Source organism: Harpegnathos saltator, unplaced genomic scaffold, assembly GCF_003227715.2.
Source record: "Harpegnathos saltator strain DR-91 unplaced genomic scaffold, Hsal_v8.6 scaffold128, whole genome shotgun sequence".
NCBI classification, from domain to species: domain Eukaryota; kingdom Metazoa; phylum Arthropoda; class Insecta; order Hymenoptera; family Formicidae; genus Harpegnathos; species Harpegnathos saltator.
The window spans coordinates 1,121,994-1,148,110 of NW_020229904.1; the positions used below are offsets into that span (position 1 = coordinate 1,121,994).

At 51.1% G+C, this 26,117-nt stretch overlaps 1 protein-coding gene across 1 annotated transcript in view; it reads left to right on the forward strand.

Annotated features, from left to right (window-relative positions):
• The first annotated feature begins 418 nt into the window (after positions 1–418).
• The window catches only part of LOC105185450 (chromatin modification-related protein eaf-1), a 482,264-nt gene continuing 456,565 nt past the window's right edge, over positions 419–26,117 (forward strand). Inside the window, exons 1-2 of the mRNA XM_025307813.1 lie at positions 419–4,377; positions 20,392–20,442. Coding sequence (XP_025163598.1) covers positions 1,099–4,377; positions 20,392–20,442 — 3,330 coding nt within the window. The 5' untranslated portion in view covers positions 419–1,098. The remainder of the gene's footprint in view (positions 4,378–20,391; positions 20,443–26,117) is intronic.

Below are 26,117 nucleotides of genomic sequence, written 5' to 3' on the forward strand. Positions count from 1 at the left end.
GTTCGACAGAATCAAGGCAGCTCAATCAAAAGATGTACAGAGGAGCGAGAGTGGAGAATCAAAGTCAGATTATTATCGTAAGATATAACGTTTGGAAGAATTTACACTGGGTCAGCGCGTGTCCCCAATCAATATCGAGAGTAATCAAAAGTCTACGTTTGTAGTAATATTAGAAAGATACAACACTCATTCACTCGCACACATACACGTATAAAATATACAGAGAAGCGTGTCACACACACACACGCGCACATGCGGTGACTGAAATCGAGGAAAGAATGAGGAAACGCTGTTACCGCAAGAATGAGCTTTTTCGGACGGCCGTCGTGAAAAATCCCTTCTAACAAACAAACAACGTGAGACTGAAGAGGAGACAGACAGAGAGAGGGAGAGAGGGGGAGAGAGAGAGAGAGAGAGAGAGAGAGAGAGAGAGAGAGAGAGAGAGAGAGAGAGAAAGAGGATAACTCTCGTCTATGTAACGACATCGTTCGGCGAGAGACGAGTGTTTACGGAAGAGCGTAGAGAAACAAGAAAGAGAAACACTTCGCCGTCGTAATCTCGTTTCGTCGCGGAAGATATCAGCGGGCGAATCGACCGCGACGAGAAGGACGTGAGGATCGCCGACTTTTATTTCCCCCATTATACAGCGTTCGTCAAACAACGCGGCGGACAAACCGCGCGAGTCACCGTCGCAGCCAACGATTGTCATGTACATGCAGAGACCGGCGGAAATATAACCTCCAAGAGAAACTCGTCGGCAGAGAGAAACATATAGATAGATAGAGGAAGAGAGAGAGAGAGAGAGAGAGAGAGATATATATATCCTGACACACATCCCGACCGAGCCAACAATCAAAAAGTGGCCAGCGAAGAGAAGGGAACTGAACGACGGAGACGTCGCGACGATCGACGTTTACATGCTTCGAGCTGACCTGACGCGAGCAGAAACGCGAAGGCGTAGAAACGCAACCGGCGGCGTTTGCGTTCGAGCTAGCGTCTGAAGTTCTCGGCAGCGTCTCCCACTAAATCGTCACGGTGTGCGGATTAGGGCGAATCCTCGGCTACATCGGCGGACGACCGTCGGTGGGGGCCACCAACATGTCGCAGTCCGGACCAGGTGGACTGAGCGACGCTCAAGGGCAAAGTCAAGCTGGACAAACGACGGACAGTCAACAAACGACTTGCCAAAACGGCCGCGCTGAGCCGCTCGCCGACGCCGCCAAGCAAGACCTCTCCAACGGCTTTGAGAACCGAACGATGGACTACGAGCGATTCACCCAAGAACGAACGCAACATGCTCCGCACGTGGGACAGATTCAGGACCAGCAGTCCCAGCAGTTTCCGCAACAGCAGCAGCAGCAGCAGCAGCAGCAGCAGCAACAACAACCGGCACCACCACAACCGCCGCAACAGCAACCTGCCCACCCGCTAGTTCAATACCCGTCGGGGAGAAGGCAATCCGTGGGACTGCCGGAGGACAAGCACCCCACGATAGGTCAGTTGCCACCCCCGCCGTACGGCCCGGACAAAGGCAACGTCGACAGGGCTCAGCACGTGTCGCAGACGAGCACTCAGACGGTGCCGGTTCAAACGCAGCCGCAGTTCGCGCCCGACTACGATCAGAGTCAATACCCGCAGATACGCGGCCAGTTCGACGTTCGGTCTGCGCAGATCTACCCGCAGTCGCAGTACTCCGACAGAGCCGGTTACGTGACGAGAGACGTGAACTACCGCGACCCGAGCCTCTACGGCCAAAGCGGCGCGACTAACCCGATGTTCAGCGGCCAAGGTCAATACGTGACAGTCCAGCACAGCTCGCAGATACCGTCGCAGTCCGCGAGCCCACAACCGCCTTACTTCTCGGGCGTGGTGGTGCCGCAACCGCCCGGTTACGCTCAGTTCGGCACGCAGCCGCAGTACCCTTACAGCCAGTACCCGCAGACGGTGATGAACCCGGTGCCGTACAACCCGCACGCGGCTGGCATCTATCCCGCCCAACAATACGGCCAACAGTCGCCGAACCCGCAGAGGTTCTCGCAGGAGATCGGCCAGTACCAGACGCAGCCGATCATCCAGCCGATCGCGCAGAACGTGGCGCACGGGATCGCGATCCAGACGACAGAGCGGCCGTGCCGCGGCCCGAAGCCGATGGTGCCGCCTCGCGGCAATTCCAAGATCACCCATGACCCGGGTCACAGAAAGTCCGCGAGCGTCGACGTGCCGGCCTTGCAGAAGGCCAAGTACGAGCCGAGCGCGAGCCCGCAGCAGGAGCCGATTCATCGCAACGACGGCGCGATCCTGATGACGGGCGCGCCCATGGGACCGGACGGCCCACAGGATCGAAGATACTTGAACACGATCAATCAGAACCCCAGGACGAGGCAGGACGGACTCTACGTGGACGCGAACGGCGACCAAGCAGGCAGGGAGAAGCTGGCCGACACGATCGCCACCGAGTGCGGCCTGTACGTCTCGAGATCGGAGCACAGAAAGTCCATATCGGTGGACGTGACCACCAGCTTCCAAAGGCGCAACGACACGATAACTTTCACGTTCCCTGGCGACAATAATCAGGAGATCCTATCGGGCCGCAAAACCACCACGGTGGTGGACGCTAAGAGAATCGAGACCAATCAAGTGTTCCCCGCCGAACAAAGGAGACTGGAAGCGGGACTGCGGGTGTCACCTATGGCCTTTGACGCGAGACAAGAGAACCGTAAGAGCATAGGGACGGAGAGGAAGCCCGAGTGGGGCAACGTGAGTCCGAATCAGAGGAACGCGATCCCACCGGAGAATAGGAGGTCGGACTACTTCGAGGAGCACCGAAGGTCGCCCATGAGTCTCGAGGGCAAGAGAATAGAGGACGTGAGGAGATCACCTATGCCGTTCGTGCCGATACGCGAGGCCTCGAGCGATCGCGCCGGCCAGAAGAGCCCGTCTTTCATGAGCCAAAATTTTGAGAAGACCAGACAGGAGCTGGCGATATGGGCGGAGCAACGACAACGACAAGAGCACGAGAGGAGCATGATGCAAGGTCAGATATTCACTACCAGCCCTCGCTCGCGTAACCCCTCGGAGGAGAGGAGAGACATGAGGTCGATTCATCAGCCGGACGAGCGCAAGGACTCGAGAATGTCCCAGTCGGCCTTCCAACCGATTCCTAACATCAGTCAGAGCACCATAATGGAGCAACGGCGACACCTCAGACACGTCAGCGCCGATCTCACCAAGCACATGGAACTCACGAGGAAAGATTTCGAGGAGCAACCTATCACAGGTTCCGTCGTCAACCTGGGATCGGTGGCCAGCACCGTTTCGTCGCAGAGAGCCAGCCCGAATCTCTGCCATCAGTACCCGGCTCTCAGCGAAGCTAAGCTGGACACGAAGACCGTGCTGACCGTGGTGACGGATTTCGCTGAGAATATGACGAACACCAGCAAGCCAATCGAGCAGGTCGATCATATAATACACAGCCACCGCAAGAGCCACAACATCTCGTCCAACTTACTCACTCACAGCAAGAGTCAGACAGAAAACCTGCAGAACCCGCTGGAAGGCGAGAAGACTGACTCGCTTCAGACGCAGCAACAGCAACAGCCGCAGCAGCAGCAGCAGCAGCAGCAGCAGCAGCAGCAACACCAACAGCTACAGAACCAACAGCTACAGAACCAACAGAGTCTCGATTTAATATCCGAGAAGCTGAGCCAGTTCGAGCGCCAGCAGAGCGACCTCCAAGCCAAGCTACAATGCCTCCAGAATCAGAACCAGATATTGGACAAGGTGGCGCAGTTTCAGCACCAGCAGGGCGACCTGCAGGCTCGCCTGCAGAACCTGCAGAACCAGAATCAGCTGAACGACAAGAGCCACAGCAAGATGCCGGGCGACTTTGCGCAGCTGCCCATCGCGGCGGCGGCGGCCGACGCTCATCAGCTCCAAGCGAGCCCCCTACCCAACCACCAGGAACAATCGTCGGAGAAGAGCTGCGCGGCGCACAACCATCAGCCGGTGCACGGCCTCCATCAGACGCTCCTCACTACTTCGTACCCGCAAAATGCCGCCCTTCAGGCCTGCCAATCGTCCATGTGCGAGAAGCTGACCGGCCGCGCACAGCACGACGCTGCTGCCGACCCGAATTCCACTCAGATACCGAACATGTCGCAGATGCCATTACCGTGCCTGCCGCAATTCGATCGCGCCGACACGTCGCGCACTTCGTTTTCCCAGTTCCACCGACTCCAGTGCCAGATCGAGGGCCACGAGGGTGCTCCAGCGACGAGTGCCGGCCTACCCGCCGGCTCTTTCACCGGCACGCTGAAGAAGATACCGCCGGAGAAGCCGCCGAGGACGTCTTTGATAGTGCAGTCGCCGGAAGCGGAGGTAACGTTCGGCGAAAAGAACACCCCTACTCGTTAAAGCGCGCGCGCGCGCGCCCGCCCGCCCGCCCCGCCGAACCCTCCGCCCTCCCGAGCGCCCGGCGCTGCCCCTTTGTCGGGCGAACGCCGACGCGGAAATGCGCTGCTTTGCGTAAATTCAAATCGGAGTGGAAACACAGGTCGATCGGTGCGCGCGCGCGCGCGCGCGCGCGCAATCGGCTAATAATTACATGCGGGAATTCGGATCGTATCTTAATAAACGGCGCCGCGCTTTAACGTGCCGCGGCGCGGCTCGAACGAGCGAACGAATACGAGTGCGCGCCTGCGGAAAGCTCCTTTTGTGTTACCCGGAATGTTACGGCGGAATACGATGAGAAAGAGAAAGAGGGAGAGCCCGAACCGAGGAGATTGCGGAGGGGTTGATGGCAGCGCGGCCGGGGAGGGTTGGGAAAGCTAGCGAGCCAGCTAGCGAGGGAGCGAGATACGGACGAGATGCAGGCGGATAGGGATCCGCCGTTTGCAGTTTTTGTCGCGGCAGCCGAGTGGAATGAACTCGTTAGATATCAGACCCGATGTTGTCTTTGAAAACTTCGTTACGCGCGCCCTGTGTACCTTTCGCTCTACTTTCGAACCCGGCCGTTTGCCGTCTGCAGTCCCGACGTCCCACTGTCGCCGCCGTTAAACGCGAGACGCTTCCTCCTCTCTGCTCTTGTCTCCCCCCCTCGCTCTCTCTCGCTCTCTCTCTCTCTCTCTCTCTCTCTCTCTCTCTCTCTCTCTCTCTCTCTCTCTCTCTCTCTCTCTCTCTCTCTCTCTCTCTCTCTCTCTCTCTCTCTCTCTCTCTCTCTCTCTCTCTCTCTCTCTCCGTCTTGAGCGAGTCGTCTGACGACGCGACGTTATTCGCCCGGTTGCGAACGTGTTTCGAATGGCGAGAGCCAGATTTCCGCGGCCGCCCCGCGCCCTTTTCTCGTTCGCGGCCTCGTACCTACATGCTCTTTTCATAAGTTCTCGATCTTTCTACCGCCCCAGCGGGGGGCAGAGGAAGAAAATGGGAAAAGTGAGAGAGAGAGAGAGAGAGAGAGAGAGAGAGAGGGAGAGGGAGAGAGAGAGAGAGAGAGAGAGAAAAAGAGGAGCCGTGTGAAAATAGTTGGGGCGAGGTCTCCTGGTGGCGAGGTGGCGCCATCGAACGTGTGGGGTGCCGTGAAATATTAGGCAGCTTTGATCGGCCGGCGGTTCGCGCGAGCTTAAAAGTTTCAGTCGCGGTCAAATGTTGATTTGCGGGTCGCGGTTTTCCAACGGGAAAAGCTCGGAGCGCGAGCGCGAGCGCGAGCGGAGAAGCGAGGACGGCCTGCTCTCGCACGCTCAATTATAGGGACAAACGTAGCGACCGGTGACAAAATTTACCCTCTTCAGCCCGGGAATCGCGGAACGGCCATTATTTAAGCGGATGAACCGCACACCGGTGGCAGAAAAAGCGCGCGGAAAAGAACGCGCGCGCGCGCGCGCGCCTCATCTTCGCCAAGATACGACTTTTCCCGTCTGCTTTTTCCGCCGCCTTCTCTTCTCTCTTTCTCTTCTTCCTTCTCCCTCTCGCTTCCTCCCACGCGAATGGTAATCACTTGTATGGACCGCGCGCGCGCGCGGCATGAAAATGACGCGAGAAATCCTGAAAAGCGGAACAGCTCTTCATTGGGGGTAGCGGGATTTCCAGCAGAAATGAAGAGAGTTCTCCCCTTGTTTTTCGCCCGCGCGCACGATTATCCTTGATTTCAACTCCGTAGAATATTTGTCCGTTCGACCCGGCCGGCCGGCCGGCTGACGACGGATGGACGAACGGATGCTGCGAGAAGCGCAAATAATATTTTCCCGTCGTGTTTGTCGCGTTGCGGTCATTCGTGCCGGCGAAATTGGGTTACGCTGCGGCGGCGGCTCCGTCGGGTCGTCCGCGTATGAACAGCGTATGAACATCCGCGTCCGTTCAAGAGAGAGTAAAAAAAAAAAATCCTGCCGTCTGGGAGGATGACTCGCGCGGCCGGAGAGCGCGAGGAAGTAAAGAGAATTTCGCGTTTCCGCGCGGTGAAACGCGTCGACTTAGGCCTGGTCTACGATACGTGTCGTAAGTTGTAAGCCGTAAGAATTACGGCGAATCACAGTCGATTATTAGAAAAATAATCGGCTATAATTGATCAGTTCTTACGGCTTACAGCTTACAACACGTATCGTAGACCAGGCCTTATCCGCGAACGGCCCCGACAGCGGCGGATTTCAGCGAGCGACGCGACAGACGTGTCACACGGTGTCAACGGAATTATACGTCCCCCCCCTTCCCTCCTTCTCTCTCGCTCTTTCCTTTTTTTTGCTCAACGCTTCTCTCGCTGATCGATCGAGCAAGACGCTATAAGATTCGTACGCCGCGCCGCGGCGAAGCGTGACTGGCAACGCGGATATCAAGTGCCGCGCGCGCTCGTTGCACGAGTTTCATTCTGCGCCGCGCGCAAATATTCGCTCATTTTTCCGCAAACGTTCTGACAAACGCGTATCGAGATATTCCCTGTTCGAGCGAATGCCTGTGCCGTACCCTCTCGCTTCTGTTTAACATTCCACTTCGCGCAGGACGTCAGCGCGCGCTTTTCCCGCTCGCGCGGTGAAGATCTCCGGGTGCGCCCGGAAACGCTCGTCTATCGACTGATTATTTCCACGTAGGTATCTCGTCCTTCCGAAAGTCATTTCTTCTGGAAATATATTTATACTTACACACACACACACACACACACACACACAGACTCGTCTCGCTCGCTAACGCGTGTCAATCGCCGCGCCGCGCCGCGCACGCCTGTGTTTATATTTCAAATGCACTTTCGCGGGATCGCGTGAAATTGTTTCAGAAACGTTCGGTTATCGAAAAATACTCGATTATTTTTTTTCTTTTTTTCGAATATCGAATCGCTCAAGTGCCCGAGTGTTTTTCTTTCTTTTTTTTTTCGGCCAGCGATACGACGGAATAATTGCCGCGCTCTGGGAAATGAAGTTATATTTTCCGAACATGTCGCGTCTCTTTTCTCTTTTTCGGGTCCTCCGAGCCGGTTTCAAACACACACGTCGATGAAACGAGTCATTTGGGGCGCAAGAGATCCGTGTCGAAGATCGCTCGGCAACGAAAGAAACACTCGGCGGCGCGCGTGAAGCCGAGAGAAGCGCGATGATTTAATGGGTCTTGGCCCGCGCCGAAGTTGGAACGGGCGAAATTGTCCCGCCACGCCCTAAACTTGTACTTTTCGGCCGAAGGGAGGGCGAATTAAGTCGGGAAATGTTATGAATAACGGCCCATCATGAATTAAATATGAGTCGCTCTCGTGTCGCGTGTACATCGCCGGATGGCGTTGCGAGAATAAAAAGAGAGAGAGAGAGAGAGAGAGAGAGAGAGAAAAAGAAACGCCAAAGAAACCAGAAAAAGTCGGCCGTAGTGGGCGAGACAAAGGGACGCAAAATCAGGCGAGGACCGTCGACGACGACGATGTAAGCGACTCCGTCGTGTATACGTAGAAAAACGAGAACCCCTCTCCCCCCCCCCTCGATACCTTCCCTTTACAAGGCGTTCCCTCCTTTACGACGGGATTATTCGGGATTTTATGCGCTCGCTTACGCGTCGGTATCCGCTCTCGCTCGCTCGGCTTGTGATTAAAAGAATCGGGGGCAAGTGCAACGAATTGTTAAATTCGTTCAATTACGAGACCTTAAGAGCGTGTCGGTCACGTGTGGTGATTACAGCGTCGGCGAGCGTTCACCTCCGCACTCCTGCGGACGTTGTTGCACGACGAGGTACGATTGTGGGCGGAACGAGTGTCCGTGATCACACCAGACGAGTGCATTCCGAGACACAGAGGCAGAAAATTGCGGACAACTTTCCCATCCATTGCATCGGGCTTTAAGTGTACTTGACCAGCCATTTGACAAGCAGAAACGCATTCCTTTTGTAAATGGCCGCGCGTCGCCGCGCCGTCGAGACATCGAGACGACGTGTCGTCGTTCAAAGTAGCTGGGAAATTTGGGCTTTTCCTCGCTCGCGACAGCAAGGAAAGAGAGAGAGAGAGAGAGAGAGAGTTTATCCATTCACGCGTAATAAAGCAACACGATTCAACCTCAGTCGGCAGCTTAAGATTTTCCAACACAAAGCGGTCGGCTTAACGCTCTCACGCTTGTGGATGCAAATGAAAACGTCGAACCGTCAAGATGTCACACAGCTACTCGAACACGACGGTCGACGATCGCTCCTCGATCGCAATCGGCAATCGACGACTGAGACGAACGGCGCTTACGCGAGAAATGTTTGCAATAAGTCTCCTCCCGTCGCAGAAAATAGCCGAGCGTATTTGAACCTTGCTGGTACATCGGTCGCGCGAATATAAAGTGGGAATCGACACGTGCTCGGCGAGCGACCGATCGCCGGAATTTCTCGAATCTCCCGTCAAAATCTGCGAGGTAACGAGGCCGGCCAATAACCGGTATTCCGTTGTCTCGTCGGACGTCAAGCCGATGGCAGCTTCCGCTGGCGCGCTGACGAACGCACTGCGCGAGTTCGCGATACGCGTCGCTCAGAATGAACGCGAATTTTTCGACGAGGGCCGAGCTACGTCTCTCTCTCTCTCTCTCTCTCTCTCTCTCTCTCTGTCTCTCTCTCTCTCTCTCCATCCGCTGGATACGCGCTTTTCATCGTTCGTAGGTGGTTACCGCCGGCGCGTGCACAACGCCCGTAAAACTCCTTTCTGCGTAACTCCGGCGCGCCCGAAACAATGTCGGTCCTTTTTGCGCGAACCGGTATCGCAGTGCTTTTGTTACGCCGGGGCGTTTCGCGCGATCGCTTCGCCAACTGGTTGCGCGCGCGCGCGAGCTTTTACAAATCCGCCAGCTACCGCGGCCAGGAGTTTTCGCGAAATTCCTGGCGTAACTTTGCGCCGCCACTTAGCCGCGGTGCTTACAAATTGAGACTAACGGTCCCGGTTTATGCGCCGCCGAGTATTTACTGGAATCGTCCCCGCAAGAGCAAGGCAAAAACAGAGAGAGAGAGAGAGAGAGAGAGAGAGAGGGAGGGGATGGAAAGAGGAAGAAAGGGGTGGCGACGGGCCGCGTGTAATATTTTTAGCCGTCCTTACACTCGTACGGCGGGGGCGATTTAAAGTAGCTGCTGATCTCGCGCGCGCGCCGGCCTTTTCGATTACGAAATCGGACTTCCCCGCGCGCGCGCGCGCGAGCTCGAACGGCAGCGGCGGATTAGCCGCTCGGATTTCTTGCCCGTGCGCAATTTCGCGAACGGCCATGCGAATAATTCGAGCCTTCATCGTAATTGATGCGCGATCGATACTCGCAGGCGCCCCACTTTTCTCTTCTCGAGCATTCTGCCGCGCCTCTCTCTCTCTCTCTCTCTCTCTCTCTCTCTCTCTCTCTCGTTATTACGGACGCGTCCGTGTTATCCGTATCCGTAAGCAGCGGTAATCCCGCGAGGAAAAGAATTTCTCGTAGCCGTTGCAGTGATCCTCTTATTCGCACAGTAACGTTATTACGATGACCTCTTTGAAAGATTACGACTCGCGATACGGCCGCGAATACGGCGAATACTGTCGGCGACGGAAACGTCATAGTTTTCAATTCGCGAACGTCTTTGAGCCGGGGGTGCGCGGGGAACGCTCGCCGGGCGGAACAAGCGGCGGCGGCGACGACGACGGCAGAGACGAGCGTTAAGTAGATTTAGCACGACGTATACGAGGATAAAGGTTGGCTTACGTTACGGAGCGATAAAACGAAAAATAATAACGCCACAGCCGAGCGAGAAAAATGAACGAGTCTTTTCTGCTTAATCGCGCCGCTTACACGATGGTGCGCTTCCTCTCCAGGGGGTGCGCGCTCTTTTTCCGAATTCTCGCACTCTTCGACGCACTCTAAGCTTTATCAATGAAAGTTTTACTAACGATCGAAGCGCGGCGAGAGAGCGAAATAAAATGCAAACGGACCGTTGCGCACGCAAAAGGTGTAATTTCGCAGCTTCCCTCCACCAGCTAATGATGCGATACGAGCTAATACCGAAGCGTAAACAAATAGTGCCGCCCATTGAAATTATTTTGTTATTTCTATTTGTATCCGCTGCGCGAACGGAATTTCCATTACTCTGTCGCAGTTCTGCTAGCTCCGCCGGCATGCTTTGACCGCTTTTCATTTTGATTTTCGCGATTTTCACGGCTTTTTCAACGCGCGCGCGCGGCAACTATACCTCGCAAATACACTGTGCGCGTCTCTACCCTCCAAAAAAAAATAAAAAAGGAAAAGGGGAAAAAACAGCGGGGGAGGGGGGGAATAAAAAAATTGGGACGCAGTTTGTAGTGAATCGGAGTAATTTCGTAGTGATTACATGCTCGAGCGTGACGAGAGCCGAATGATCGTTTAGCTAAAAATACGTCGCGCCGGGTCGAGTTGATTTTCGCTTGTATTAATAATACCGCGCAACGATAAAGCGCAATATAATATTGCCGTGGAATAGCGAGGCGAAAGTCCCATAAAACGGCGCCGCGAATCTGATTGCAGGACGTTAATCGAAATTACACGTGACCGATGACCGCATGGAATTTCGGAGTCGCATTGTTCGGAAATTATAAAACGCACTGCTCCATCTCGTTAATACCGCTATTATTAATAGCATTATTTACATTGTTGTTATTATCATTATTATTATCATCATCACCGCTATGAATCGTGTTGCGTACCGCGCCTGAAATTCACGCCATTGCCACAAATTGCGATCGCCACGGCAAACTCGAGTATTTTTTGCGCGCCATTATGCAAAGCGGGAAATAAAAGGCGCGACGAGATCGCGAGTTAATTTATTCGCGCAATCCGCGACATAGACTGACATGTTGTATATTTAACGGATCGCGCTTTACAGTCGGCGCGCGTCGCCACGGGAATGATATGTGTCCGTGCTTTTTTCTTTTTAATTCCTGTCGATCGCGCATTAATTATGCAATCAGCGATGCTCGCGATTTTTCGCGATCGCCCGGCTAATTTGTTTTCTGTGTGCGCTCATGGGAAATCGCCGATATCGCCGGGAACACGAGTGCAGTAACGAAAACGCTAATTACAATCGCGGGACCGCAGCACGTCCGAAACAGCGGGTTGGCACGCGCAATCGCGAGCATCGGAGCACGAAATGGATTAGTCGGGATTAAAATTTGATCAGAACCCGGGCCGATCCGCGCGAGAATAATTAACTGCGCGCATCTATTGTCTTCCGTGTGAAGGAACAATCGTCTTTTTTATCGTCAAGCTAGCTTTCTCAGAAACAGAGAGAGAGAGAGAGAGAGAGAGAGAGAGACCTAACCTAGGTTTCCGTGCGCCTCGAGCTCTCTTCGCTTGTTTATCGGAAGAACGAGAGAATGCTCAATTTATTCTTCCGATGTGCGTCGAGATTAATGAAGTCTCGCGCGCTCATTTGTTTCGACGGGAGAAAAAAGGGTTGGGCGAAACTTCTCAGGAAATTCGTGGCGGGCAATAAAAATTATCGATCTAACGATCGAGTCGGTGCGGGAGACCTGAGAGTTCATGTCGAATTATGTCGTCCGTTTGTTAATTAACGAGGCAGAACCGAAGTGTATTTTGCGAGCATACTTTGTTATTCGTGCTTACTTTCCGTTCGGTCGAGCTTCGTTTATTTATTTTCATATGTGTCGCAGCGATAAATTATTTACACCTTTTTCCGTCGGCGTTATTTTAATCCCACACTATATATATATATATATATATATATATATATAGTCGTACCGCACGGGATCTCAGGCGTACTGAAATATACATAATTCGCATTTCGACGAAGCGTGACAGTTGTATCGCGGGGAAATATTCAGCTGCGACGGTACAGCGAAAACGGACGAAAGGGCGAATTGCGTTGAAAAATATCGCGCTTCCGCCTCGTCCTCGTCCTCGTAAGAAAGTTATGTTGTCTCGGAATTAATTTCACCCGCGTAAGAGAAACATAACATGCTAGGCGGAATAAATAGCGAGAGACTTTTCTTCCGCCGTTCAACAGGCGAGAAGGAAGAAGGGTGATTTATAGTTTTCATTTTAGAACGCAGAATGAGAGAACGCGCAAGAGAACGAGATTTCGCTCAGGCTCGAGACGGATATTTAAAGAGCTCCGCTGCAAAAGTACATTAAGTATACCGCGAGTGGGAATTAATTAACGCACTTTTGAATTTTGTCTCTTTTCACGTTAGCCACGGCTTGCCCACTCGAGCGGAGGCGAAGCATCGAATGGAGTGTCGTGCACTCGTGTCGAATGCGGGACTTCCGCAAGACGCGTCGCAAAGTATGCACAGAATTCGGGACTTCTATTTCCGTGTGTGTAACACGCGCGCGAGAACAGAAGCGGACATTGTTCCAATTTTCATGCCCGCGAGAGAGAGAGAGAGAGAGAGAGAGGCTGAAATTTACAGTCGAAAGTTCAGCGAAGCACTTTGGCTGGCGCGGACTCGAGATGAAAGCGCTAACTGAACCGACGTGCAGCTAGGTGCGATTAAAAATTTAACAAGAGCACCGTGCGGCAACCCCCGAAGAAAAATTGAACTGTAGCGAAATAATTAAGCGACCATTGATTTCCTCTTGCCACAGCCGCGACCGCGAAATTTTATTCCAGCTCGCTTTATTCCAAGCGAGCGTCCCCGCTCGCGTGCGACTTCATCAATCGTCGTCGTCGTCGTCGTCGTCGTCGTCGTCGTCGTCGTCGTCGTCGTCGTCCTCGTAATAGCGAACCGGACATACAAAAAGGCGAAGAGGCGCAAACACGACGACAGGGAATTATAATTTCACCATCGATTCGGCGACGGCAGGCGCAATTTGCGACCGTTCACGAATATACATGTAATTAGTCGGTATTCGATTGTCTTGCCGCAGTTGTAACACGCACCAGCCGTGTCGATAGTCGCGATTATCATACACTCATCGGATATTCCTATTTAACTCCCCATGAAAGACCCATTAGCGGAAAATTACCGTTATCTCTCGCGACTCGTATTGTCCCTGCGAGAGCGCAGCCGCCCCGTTCCGCCCTTCGCGCGTGACTTTGTACACGCGTAAAATACGCGGCAGCAAAGTTTCGCTTTGTCGAGCAGAGCGCATTATGCGAAGGCTGCGAATTATTAAAATATTACGAGAGGAAGCTCGAAAGGAAAAGAAGGGAGGGTTGGGTGAATCGCGTACAGGAGAGCGAATTTCTGTTAAACAGTACACGAGAACGCGCACTTGAGCGCGTCTCTCTCTCTCTCTCTCTCTCTCTCTCTCTCTCTGTCTCTCTCTCTCTCTCTCTCTCTCTCTCTCTCTGTCTCTCTCTGTCTCTCTGTCTCTCTGTCTCTCTCTCTCTCTCTCTCTCTCTCTCGTCCCGGAATCAAATATTATCCTCTTTCTCCGATCGCAGCCGTCCAAAGCGTTCGCCGTGACTGAATAATTATCCGAATGGCACATCGGAGACGTCAGAGGCTTCCTCCGCGAAATGGAATTCCCGTTTCCTTTGTACGTGACTCGCCAATGGATTTTCCCGGGCGTCCTGATACCCGAAGCTCTCACGCCACGTTTCATTCCGCCGGATTGATTTGTTTTCAATTCGAGCGCCCCGGGCGCAGGCTCAAGGCTGAATTAATCGTAGTAGCGATCTCGACTAACCAATCGCTCTCTCGTCTGTCAACCAATCAGCAATGGATTTCACCTGCGGCTAACGCCGAAGAAACGGACCGCGGCGGAATTTGTCATTTGCCGGCCGATCGCCGACCGGCCGATTCGGATCTCGCGTTAGCCGCTAATTTCCTCGCGACTTTCCCGATAAACTACGGTTTTGAGAGGATCGCGGTATTTCCCTCATTTTTGCTCTCTCCCTCTCTCCCTCTCTCCCTCTCTCTCTCTCTCTCTCTCTCTCTCTCTCTCTCTCTCTCTCTCTCTCTCTCTCTCTCTCTATTCTCTCTTTCGTGAAATATATCTTTCGCGAGATTTCAATTTACACGACTCGTATAGTATTATTTGGGAATTATTTCAACGTTATTCTTCATTTACTGTTTATCGCTTTCTCGCGATATGAAAACTCAAATAGGCGAGAGATGATTTTTACGGAATAAATTCCGTTATTCAATTTTTATTTTTGATAATGACGCACGAGCGTGTACCTCTGCGCTGCTGTTGGACAAAAATAAAATATGGGGCGAAAAGAGAGAGAGAGAGAGAGAGAGAGAGAGAGAGAGAGAGAGAGAGAAACTATCAATTTATACGCGAAACATGGACAAAGTATTTTTGTTTTATTTCCCCCGCCCTCCCTTGATATGTTTTTAACTGCGCTGTTTGCACGTTTCGCATGTTCTCTTCATGTGTCGCTTGGTCCGTCCGGCGTACCGCGAGCTTGTCAATCCGCTAATCTCGGCGGATGTGCGCTCGAATTACCGGTCGCTGTTAAGCGGGCGGGCGGGCGGGCGGTTAAGAAAGCGTTTGCGCGCGAAGCTGTCGCGTAACCCGGTACGCGCTCGGACAGAAAATAATTTTACGGCGTATCAGGTATCGGCAGGTCGACTTGATGCCATTACGAGTTAATAGACCGCGATGCCGATAAATTCGCTAGGCCGTGGGACGCGAACGCTCGGCCCGTCGAAAGCTCTCGCGCGCGAGCCGGGTCTCGGGGACTCGCGAGAGCGAGAACGAAAAAGTTCGGCCGAGAGAGACTTAAGGGAATGAGAGAGACGCGAGAGAGCGTGAGCGGGGGAGAGATGCCGCATGGCTGCACCGGGACGCGTTTCCGCCAGGCGGCTGCGATTTTTCGTCGAACTTCCCGTCTTATTGTTTGTACGACCCCCTTTCATTCCTCCCTCCCGCCAACCCCCGCCTCCTCCTCCTTCTCTCCTTCTACGGCTTTGTGATGCTTTCGACGCGAGCCGCATCTCGACAGTTAAATAGACGGAGCCGGGAGTGGGAAGAAGAGAGAAAGAGAGAGAGAGAGAGAGAGAGAGAGAGAGAGAGAGAGAGACAGCGAAAGGGGTGAAAGAAAAATGGCAGAGAATGTCGGCGGGACGGGGCGGAAGCCGGCGAGGCCGTACAAGCAGGTTAAGAAAGCTGGACGGTCCGCAATTACTGCAAGTAGGTCGAGTCGCTTTGGAATATCATATCCGCGGCGCGGCGCGGCGCGGCGAAGCGAGAGACTGAGAGAGAGAGAGAGAGAGAGAGAGAGAGAGAGAGAGAGAGGGGGGGACATGATGGAAAACTCGGAGTAATTACAAATACAGTAATGGCCGGGCAGCCGGCGTTACTGCCAAATTCCGGCAAATTCGCCGACGAGCAGCCAGCGGAACCTGGCCGAGGCGCTTGGCCGGCGCGGCGCGGCGCGCCGCCCCCGCGAGTGAATTCTTCCGCCCTCTGGAGTCCCATCCGAGCATCCTCCAGCGCGCTCAAGTTCGCTCGCGTAATTTTTGCCTACGACGCGGTGGCCCGGTTCCTCGAGCCGAAAATCGCGATCAAACGCCGCCCGCCGCCGCGGGATAAGTGCCGTGCTGATCGAGGAGCGTGACCGCCAATTTTCCCCAGCCGCCATTCCCCAGCGGTGAGTGAATATTCGGCGGCGTAATTCGCGCTCTCTCGTCGGTCGTCTTATTACGCGATAAAATGTAAATGACGGCTCGAGTTGACCGACACGGCGTGGCGCGGCGGCGCGCGCGAGTGCTGGGGGAAACGTTCTCCGAAGTAGTGCGGTTTACGAGACAATTCTCGCGATTCAGGACCGACCGACCGTCGGTGTCGGCGTCGGCGTCGGCGAAAGTCGTCGAGAGAGCGTCCGAACGAGCCCGGGAGCCGCTAAGGGCGGCGCAGCTGTCACGGCGTTTACGCGCCGCGTACCGCGCGATTGTCGGCGACCGAGGCGAGGAGAGCCGCTCGCTCGTACACGCTGGCTGCGTTGGACAATCGCGGGAATTGGACTAATTGCCAGACGTAATTATCCGGAATTAATCGAGATAAACCGCTTAATTATCGCGTCTCGTACAGAGCTCGTTTGTTTCTCAGTATATCCGTTAGCCGATTTTCGCCGACGGGCGAAATGCCGCTAAACGCGCGCTAATTATCATCGGCCGGCCGGCCGGCCGACTGACAGGTCGCGCGTTTCCGCGAGCGCGCAAAGTCGCGACTCGCGAGGATATTTAAATGCAAATGCCCGGCGTAATCAACGTGTCCCGTCGCGGATTAAGCCGCCGCCGGGATTTCTCCGAGGATGCGAGAAAAAAGTTTCCGCCGAGTTCTAAGTTGCGAGAAAGAGAGAGAGAGAGGGGGGGGGGAGAGAGAGAGAGAGAGGAGAGAGAGAGAGAGAGAGAGAGAGAGAGAGAGAGAGAGAGCGAATCGCGAGCCCGAGCGGGCCAATTTTTCTTTAATAAGAGAATATTCTTTTCCGCAACAGAGGACTCTCTCTTTTCTTCCCTCCTCCTCCGTTCCGTCTACTTTAATTAAGGGGTAACATCTGAATGAACGCCTGAAAACACAGAATATGTTTGGGAATTTTTTGTAGTTAAATAACAACATGGATGGAAAATTGGTTTGAAGGCCTCTAACGTGCACATCTTAAACCACTGAAGCTCTCCAAGTAAAACCGCATTTTTCTCATGGGTCATCCCCGCGGCTTGCAGCAGAAATGCCGTACACTTTCAAAAAGGACAAAAAGGGAAAATTTTTGTTAATCTACATTAAATTTGCTGGAGAAGTACACACGTATATGTTAAAATATTGATTTTTGTAGAAATGATGAACATTAGGAAAAAAGTTTCAGTTTTATCCAAGAAATTCAGTGAAAAAATATTTATAATAACAAAAGTTTTGAACCGATCGTAAAAAAATCACGTGTACTTCTCTAGAGAATTTAGTTTAGCAGCTACTGTAAAAATGTCGAGTGGATCGGATGAAATTTGTTGAAGTTCTGCTGCAAGCCAATTCGAAAAACGTGGTTTTACTTGGAGAGCTTCAGCGCCGCCATCTTGAGGCAAAATAATAACAAAAAATTGTTTTGTGTAGTTTAAGGTATGCACGTTAGAGGCCTTCAAACCAATTTTCCATCTATGCTGTTATTTAACTACAAAAAATTCCCAAACTTACTCTGCGAACTCTATTCAGGCGTTCACTCAGATGTTACCCCTTAAGGGGACTGGAGGGTCAGGGTGCTGAAAAATCGTGCTTATTTTTGATAATGATTTTGTGACGAACTGAATAAATGTGCAAGAATGAAAATTTTACATCTATTTATATAACATATGAAGAGTAGCAAGATTTTGTTTTTAAACAAATATTCATATAGATATACGTCCACTTAAATTTTAAACGCGTTTCTCTCGAAATTTTATTGTTCAACCTTTTGCAGTGATTTCTCCGAAACTGAGCTTCGTATCGATTTGAAATTTTAAAGCAATATTTGTTCATGTGGCTCTCAGGTGAACGATGGATAACTCCGTCAAAATATTTCATTTTGAGATATTAACTTTTTTATTGCAAAAGAACTGAAACATTGGAATTTTTTCCTAATAATAGCTGCCATTTTGTTAATTTTGTTCCATTTTTTTTTCTAGTGGTTCACCGAATAATGATAAGCCTCCTCAAGATTTCTAGCTAAAATTCGCTCTGATCGAATCACGAGGCCAGAATTATGGGCAGACAATTCTTAGTTTTTGCACCACGATGATGCATTGGTCCCACACTGCATTGGTTCTTCGAGAACATTTCGACCAAAAATTCGACCCATATCGTTCCACAACCACCGTATTCGCGTGATTTAGCATCGTGCGACTTCTGGCTGTTCAACAAACTCAAAAGACCGCTCCGGGGACACCGTTTCGACTCGATTGAGGAGATAAAAGCCGAATCGAAGAAAGTAGTTGAAGGCCATCCCGGAAAAAGACTTCTCTGATTGTTTCGAGGATTGGAAAAAACGTTGGCATAAGTGCATTGTGTCGGACGGGGAGTACTTTGAAGGCGATGAAATTGATTTGGAAGAATAAATAAAGATTTTTCATCTTATAAACAAATTCACCTTATTTCTTGATCACAGTAGTATGTCGTATATTTGTACGAATATTTGTTGATAAACAAAATTTTCCTCCTCTTCATACGTTGTTTGACTGTACCTAAAATTTTCATTCTCGCGCATATATTCAGTTCGTCACAAAATATTATCAAAAACAAGCACGATTTTTCAGCAATCTGACCCTCCAACCCCGTTAAAGAGACGTCACGTGTCCGACTGAAGATAACAAGTAGGGGAGAAGGTTGTTCGCGCTGTCGTTGATACAGCGCTGGATCGACACGAGCTCGCTAAGAGCTTCGTTATCCAAAAAACGCGATCGTATATAAAAGATTATATTATGTAAATTCCCGCGCTATGATAAAGTTGGCGGGAGTGGCGGCGAGAGCTTTTACCGCGGGGTTGGTTATTCCGTGGGTCGCCGGCGCCTGCGGAAGGCCAAGTGCGGCGAAAACGCCGTACACTTCCTGCCCTACTGAGCCCTCGTGATTCCCTTCGCGCGGATTAAACATTCCCCGCGCGATGCGATGTACGCGAGTCGAAGCCCGGTGTGAAGGAACGAGAAGAAGGAGAAAGAAAGAGAAGGGAAACATTCGCGAGGAACAAGCCATACTCGAGAAATTTGCGCACGGGGTCTTTCGCCGCGTGCGCAAGAAAAAGAGAGGAGGAACAAAAAGAATCGCGTGAAAAAGGGCTGCGTCCGCCGCGGAAATCGACGTGTGTGTGCGTGCGTGCGTGTGTGTATGTGCGTGTATGCTGTACACACTGCGCGCACCGCGCAGGCTTTACGACCTTTCAATGAACATTTGCGAAAAAAAGAGAGAGAGAGAGAGAGAGAGAGAGAGAGTGAAAGAGCGAGAAAAAAAAAAAAAGAATGGGCCGCCGGCTCGTTGCAAATGCGGCGGCAATCAGCGCGGGGAAAAATGCATATCGACGTCCGGTCGAAAACAGCTTAATCAACGCCGGGATGTATGGCGGGTGCGACGGCTTAATTAAATCGCCGCGAGATACGTGACTACTCTCCGTGTGTTTCGGCCGCTTCGTCATTCTGCCGGGATAAGTTTCCAACGCGCCGTTATTTCGCCGTGCGTGGCCCGACCGACTCGTTCTCGTTCGTTCTCATTCGTTCGTTCACGCCAGCTCGGCTCACGTTCGTGTCGCGAGCGCGACGGGCCAATTAAGATTTACGCATTCGCGGCAATAACGGCCGGCCGCGGCGCGTTTCGCTTCGTGAATTTATCGTCCGATCGTTCGCAGCGACGACGACGACGACGACGACGACGACGACGACGACGACGACGACAACAACGACGACGACAACGGCCGCGATACCGCGCGAAACAGTGTCCCGGCTGTCCACCTCTCCCCTTCCCGCGCCCCTCGCGAGGGATTGATTCGCGAACCGGAAATAGCGGGGGTGAGGGGGGCGAGCGAACGAATCCGCGAGCTGTTTCCTATACACCCGGAGCCGGCGGCGGGGTAGATTCTTCCGGTTGTAGCCGGGGGGAGATCGCGCGCCGATCGAAATGTCGGAAACGCGCGTTTTGAATTTAACCGCCCGACCCCTCCCCGCTTCTCCCTTCTCGCGGCCCGGACCGCACGTGCGCCGTCATAAATATACGCTCAAATTACGATGCAGTTACCTGCCCCCTCCACCCCTCTCTCTCTCTCTTTCTCGCTCATCCGCCAGCCATCCTCCTTCCCTCCCTCGACGAAACAGCAGCCGCGAGTTTGTGTTTTGATGGCGCCTTTTACGACGACGATTTATCGCGGTTCGTCTCGTCGCTTTCGGCGTTCGGCGAAGATGTCCCTCCTCCCCCCTCCACCGCCGATATCAACAGTGTTTAAACGACACGCAGTTCGAGCGCGAGTTTCAGCACCCCTACACGCGTCGACCATTGTGGATTCATTCTCGCATCGAATAACGAGGCCGTTTCGGTCTTTTTCTTGTTGCAGAGCAACCGCAGCCAGCCAGCGATCGGACTGAAGCAGACGCCGAAAGCGCGGGTGAGTGCTCGCACGATTTTTTATGCACGTGTAAATGACGCGGAATTCACGTGACGACTCGTCTTATGTTTCTCCGATGCCGCGCGGGGCGCAGCGCGGGTTTACCGCGGCGGATGAAAATTCCGTTTCATCACGCGGCGCATTTTGCGCCTGCCCAAGTTTCAAGATTCTCAGGCGATTTTGCCTGACAAGAGATGAGCATACGAGATGATTTTCCTCGTGCCGACAGATCTAGGCAGAGATTTGCGATATCGCGAGATATCTCACTGTCGAACGTCCCGAATAGAAAAATTAATAGGTCTGATTATTTTTCTCCAACATTAATCCAACATTTCTACCCCCTAGTAGGGGTAGAAAGACAAGGGCCTTACAAGATGTGTAATAAATGGTTCAACGGGTCCTTATAAGGCAATATTATGAGAGCCTTGTAAGGAAATATTTTTATTATTGCTTGAGTAAAAATATTCGTTCTTTTCATTTCAAGAAATTTAGACTATAATTTCTTTATTTCTTCATAACCTTGTTTGTATACAACTCGAATTTTTATTTTAAAAACATAAGAGCATATTTTACAATAAAATATAGCATCCTTTACACATGAAGATCGTGCTACTGTTTTTATTAAAGTTTGTTGCATTTCAACACGAAGGCAATAGTAGAAAAATCCTTGGAAGAGACTAATAAATATGGCAACTAATAAAGCTAATAAAATTTGTTTTTAATTGCGGTGTAATTAAAAAATCTTTAAAAGAACCAGATAGAAAGCGTACCTACTAAAACAGTACTAAACTATGACAATTTTATCACACGCTTCAGATTTCATTCATTTTCTATAACAAAACTTGATTTTGTATATCTAAAGCATCCTTAAAAGGTCCTCAGCACAGTTCTCCTTATCAAAGCCTTATTTCGTAAAATCTAAATTATCCTTAAAAGATCCATCTCGAGACCCGATGTGGTAATAATGAGACATCCTCGACTAGAAATTTATCCCATGGTCCTGATCAGGTTAACCTCATTTGGACATCAGGTCCCAATAAGGTAATACTATCGGGTCCTAGTAAGTCACGTGGATATCAGGTAGCTTAGTAAGGATTCATAGTCAGGTCCTTATTGAGTTACCTTATGGAATCCTTATTACGTTTCTCTTTTCAAATTATGGCTCCTGATTACTCGCCACGACTATGTTGGATGATGACATTAGAAATAAGAAATGACACGCTGAAAATTCTTTCATGTCATTTCCAAATAGAAAGATATTTGCATGAAATAATATTTTAGATCGCTTGAGCATACTTGTAAAACGTTTCGGAAAAGAAACATAAAATGAATATCACAAGGTGACAAGACATAAAGTAGTGTTAAAGAGATGAGTTGCATGTCACGTTAATTTTACAACTATTTATTGACTGCTAAAAACAGAATAGTTTCTGTGGCATTTTACAAATATATTCAATCTGAAGTGTTTTTTCAATGCAAACATCTTTATATTTGGAAATGACACCCAAAAATTGTTTCGTTAAAACTTGATAATGCAAATCATCAGTAGGTACAACGAATAAGATCCCGACAAGGACCTGATTAACTGAACCATATTATATGATACACTAGATTGGTACATTAAGGTCGCAATGTGGACCCAATCATTATAACCTTATAAAGGTCTTCCTTACCTTATTTGTCGTTAGGACATTATAAGGACGGACTTACTTAGGATTAACTTTCATTCACCCTATTAGCTCCTTATCAATGTTAGGTGAACCTGATCAAAATTTCTAGTCGGGTCGCTTTTCAGGGCATCCTACTTTCAGCTTTATCATGAAGATGATCATGAAGATGGCCCTAACAATTTTTTGCCCCGGATATATCATCTTACGAGCACTGAACTCGCGAATCTTTCTGGATTCGCAGAGCGCGCGCGTCGCGAGGCGTCTTGTTATCGCGAAACTAACTCTGCGCCAACGGGCGAAAATGCCCATAAGAGGCGGAGAGACCGCCGCGAGCACTGGAAATCGCTTTTGAATACAGATCGTGTAACTTTCCGCGGTGAACTTGCGCGCGCGGAATCTGAGCATGTGAATTACGGTCAACTGGAGCACGCTGGACGTGCATACGAACGAGCATAGTCAGTAAATGACATATTTGGCCCGGCTCGGATGCAGCTCGTCGCGCGTTACGTAAAAGCTCGGGTGTCAGTCTGATCCCCACCGGGCCTACTTTTCCGCGAGACCGACGGGAACAGGGAAAACAGTGGATCCGGGTCGCGTATCTGCGGGTTTGGGAGCCGGAAAAATTGAAGAGGGGCAAAAGGAGGAGCAGAAACAAGCAACGCGCGTTCGATAATGAATGTATATCCCGAGCCTCGGGGCGTGTTAGAGAATTAAAATGGCGATCGTGAGCGCCTGTGTCGCCATTATATTTCCGTGTTGGTGTTGTTATATATTTCTCAAGTTAATATCTCACTTCGGTGGTCTCGAACATCTGTTACTTTCGGCAACAGCGATATCGCCCGAGAAATAAGATAATTCATTTTTGTTACTCTCTCTCTCTCTCTCTCTCTCTGTCCATTTTCCTTTCCCACTTCCGTCTCCGCTAAATCTTTTTGTCCACAACTCTCACCGCCTTATATACTCTTCACCACCCCTTCCGTCAGTCAAATGAAAGTCGAAGGACCCGGAAAAAGGGAACGTCGGGAATGCGAACGGTTACGTCGGCGGAACGACGTGAAATCGCGCGGTGCAATTTCGTGAGATTGCTCGGCGGGAGGTAACTCGCCGGGAGGACCATCCTCGCAGAAAAGAGCTTCTTGGTGCGCGAGGAGGTGCGCGTATTTTTTCTCCCTTCGCGAGATCCGAGGCGCACGTTTTCACTCGGCAAGTGAAGAGAACGGTCTAAAATTCCGCGACGCGGGTCACTCGCGGCGAGCGTCGCGCGTGTGTAATTTTTCGTTGCGTCGCCGTCGCCCCTCTATTTTCCAACAGAGCAGCGTTCTAATTACATTTAATTAAATATTATTAATCTTGCGCTACGCGCAATTTGCATGATGCCGCCGGCGGCCTCGACGGCAACGCAGAGACACCGGACAAAACAGACACGTCACATTATTCGTGTAAACCCGAAGAGGAGAGGTCCTATAAATTTCCGCGCCGTGAAATCTAGCAGTCTCTATAAACCCCGGGCCACATCTGCGATCTCTTATTAGTAATGTATGAATTCGGAAATTTATGAATCCATACATCTGCGAAATTGCGAACGAGCCGGGAAAGCTCTGCGAGTTTGTAAATCAACGAATTTTGCGCGCAACTTATTCCTGATTCGTAAAATCCGCCCGACGTGTCTTTCATCACCCACCCAGCTCGGTCTTTTCGCGCGAGTTTTTCAATGCACGCCAGGCACGTCGATCGCAGCTCGTAACTCGAGTTCGCGCATGTAACTGCGACACCGCACGCCCTGCGATACAGATCGATCGCGTCGTCTACGATCGGTGAGCATCGGCGGTCGGGAAGGCGGCTGATCCCGTAGTCTAATTTAACTAGTTGGCGGGATAAGATTAGGCCCCGGGGGTTGCGCCATCGGCATACGTAAGGGCATCCGCGTATACGCACAAAGCTGGCAAAATACGTACGAAACGCCGATGGATTTGCGCGCATTCACGCGACTCGCATCCTAATCCTGCAAAGATTAAACGGGCGTTTTCGGCTCGCAGCCCGGAAGTTACGTCGGAATTAACGTAATCACGCGAGCCCGACGTTTCTCGCGAAACGACGGACTTTGCCGCGTAATTATTGAAAATATTTCCATCGCACGCTTCCACGCCACGTGAATAATAATAATAATCGGGAAACGAGACAGCGTTTCGTCGCGAAATAATCGTGGCCGCGGAACTCCCCTAATTTACTCCATTATGACATTTAGTAACTGCATTTTAAGTGCAATTCCCTTACACGCGGCGTTACAGCGTTAAATAATTGAGGTTGGTAATTACATGTTGTTACGCGGACGCGCGGAATGGGCACATTCAAAACTTCACTTTACTTTCTCTCTCTCTCTCTCTCTCTCTCCTTCATTGTTAACCGCTTATCTTTATACAAGCTCTACATTAGCACTCCTTAACATCACTTGACCATTCTTCCTTTAAACCGCCACGATGGATTACTTGGTCGAAATTACGACGCGTCTTTGCACGGCTTCCACGGGTATCGTGCAAACCAACGGCGACAACAATAAAATACGACTGTCGTCCTCCGCATTTTTTACCCTCGTGCTCTCCCGTTGCAATCGGGATGCATTGGAACAGATTAAATTTATTCCGCGCTGTCCCTCTCTCTCTCTCTCTCACACACACACACACACACACACACACACACACACACACACGAGGATATTTATGTTTCTAATCGCAACAAGAAAACACGAATGAAAACTGTGCATCACAGGTGAAATGGAAATATGGAGATTATCGCTCGTTGAAGATATTTCCCGGCACGGGAAATCGCCTCGAATTTCGAATTTATCGCAAATTCAGAGATCCCTCCGGTGTAACATCGGCCCGATTTATTCCCATTTTCATCAGCGGTGTAAACACGATCATCCTTCACCCCCTCGTTCGTTATCGGTCGATTCGCAACTTTGCGTTGCCGAATCGAGTGGGGGAAAGTAACCGATTTAACCGAGTTACTTCGTGAATTCACGCGAGAATCCGAGCCGTACGCCGCGTTCGCGGATGTTTATGTCCGGCTAAAAATCTTGCGCGACTGCCGATTTTTCTCCCTTTTCCGACGGGTCGCAGAAAATTAAACACGGGGCGGCACGCGAAAATAAAAACGACCGGGTTTCGCACGCGCGCGCGGCCGCGTTCTTTTATTTTTGCATAAATTGCAGCTACATGACGCCATGCCCTACTGTTTTTTTTCTCCGTTCTCGCCTCGACGAGCGTTGAGAACTGCCATGGTTGTAAACTCTAGCGTCCCACCGGCGCTTTGTTACTTTATATTTTGCGCGGAAAAATAACGCGCGAAGCGCAACGCTAAGTTTTATCACGGGCTTGTCATGATAATTATGATGCCCGACGCGCGCGCGCGCGCGCAAGGTCGTCTGAAAGATACCTCAATTTCTCCAACGTCAGCGAGCGATAATATCGTTGGCGATCAACATCGTTACATCGCGATATCCGTTGATTAAGCTGACAGTTTTGATAAGCGGGGGAGCAATTCGTTTACGCGAAAAGTCGACGAACGAGAAGAGAACCAACGTTCGCCGGAGTCTCCGTCTTAATTCCCAGCCGACTTGTTCGACGAAAGTCACGAAACGCAGAGGAAGACGGAGAGAGAGAGAGAGAGAGAGAGAGAGAGAGTGAGAGAAAGAGTTGTCGTGTTTATGGTCCCAACGGAACACAAAGCGCCCACGGTATGTGGGATAATTCGACGGATAAAGCGCAGAAATGAAGAACAACGGCAATTAAACAGCGATTTTAGTTCCGTTAACGCGTCTCGCTATTTTTCCTACGATACGCGGTCTGTCGCAGTCTGTTTTTTTGCCCGGATGACAACGTCGACACTCCGGAGCCAGCAGTCAGCCGGTGCGTTTCACGATCTCGCAAATTTATCTCGTTCTGCTGCCTGACGTCCACCGAGACCCCCGCGGCTCGACTCAGCTCGTTATGCTCGAATTTCAAA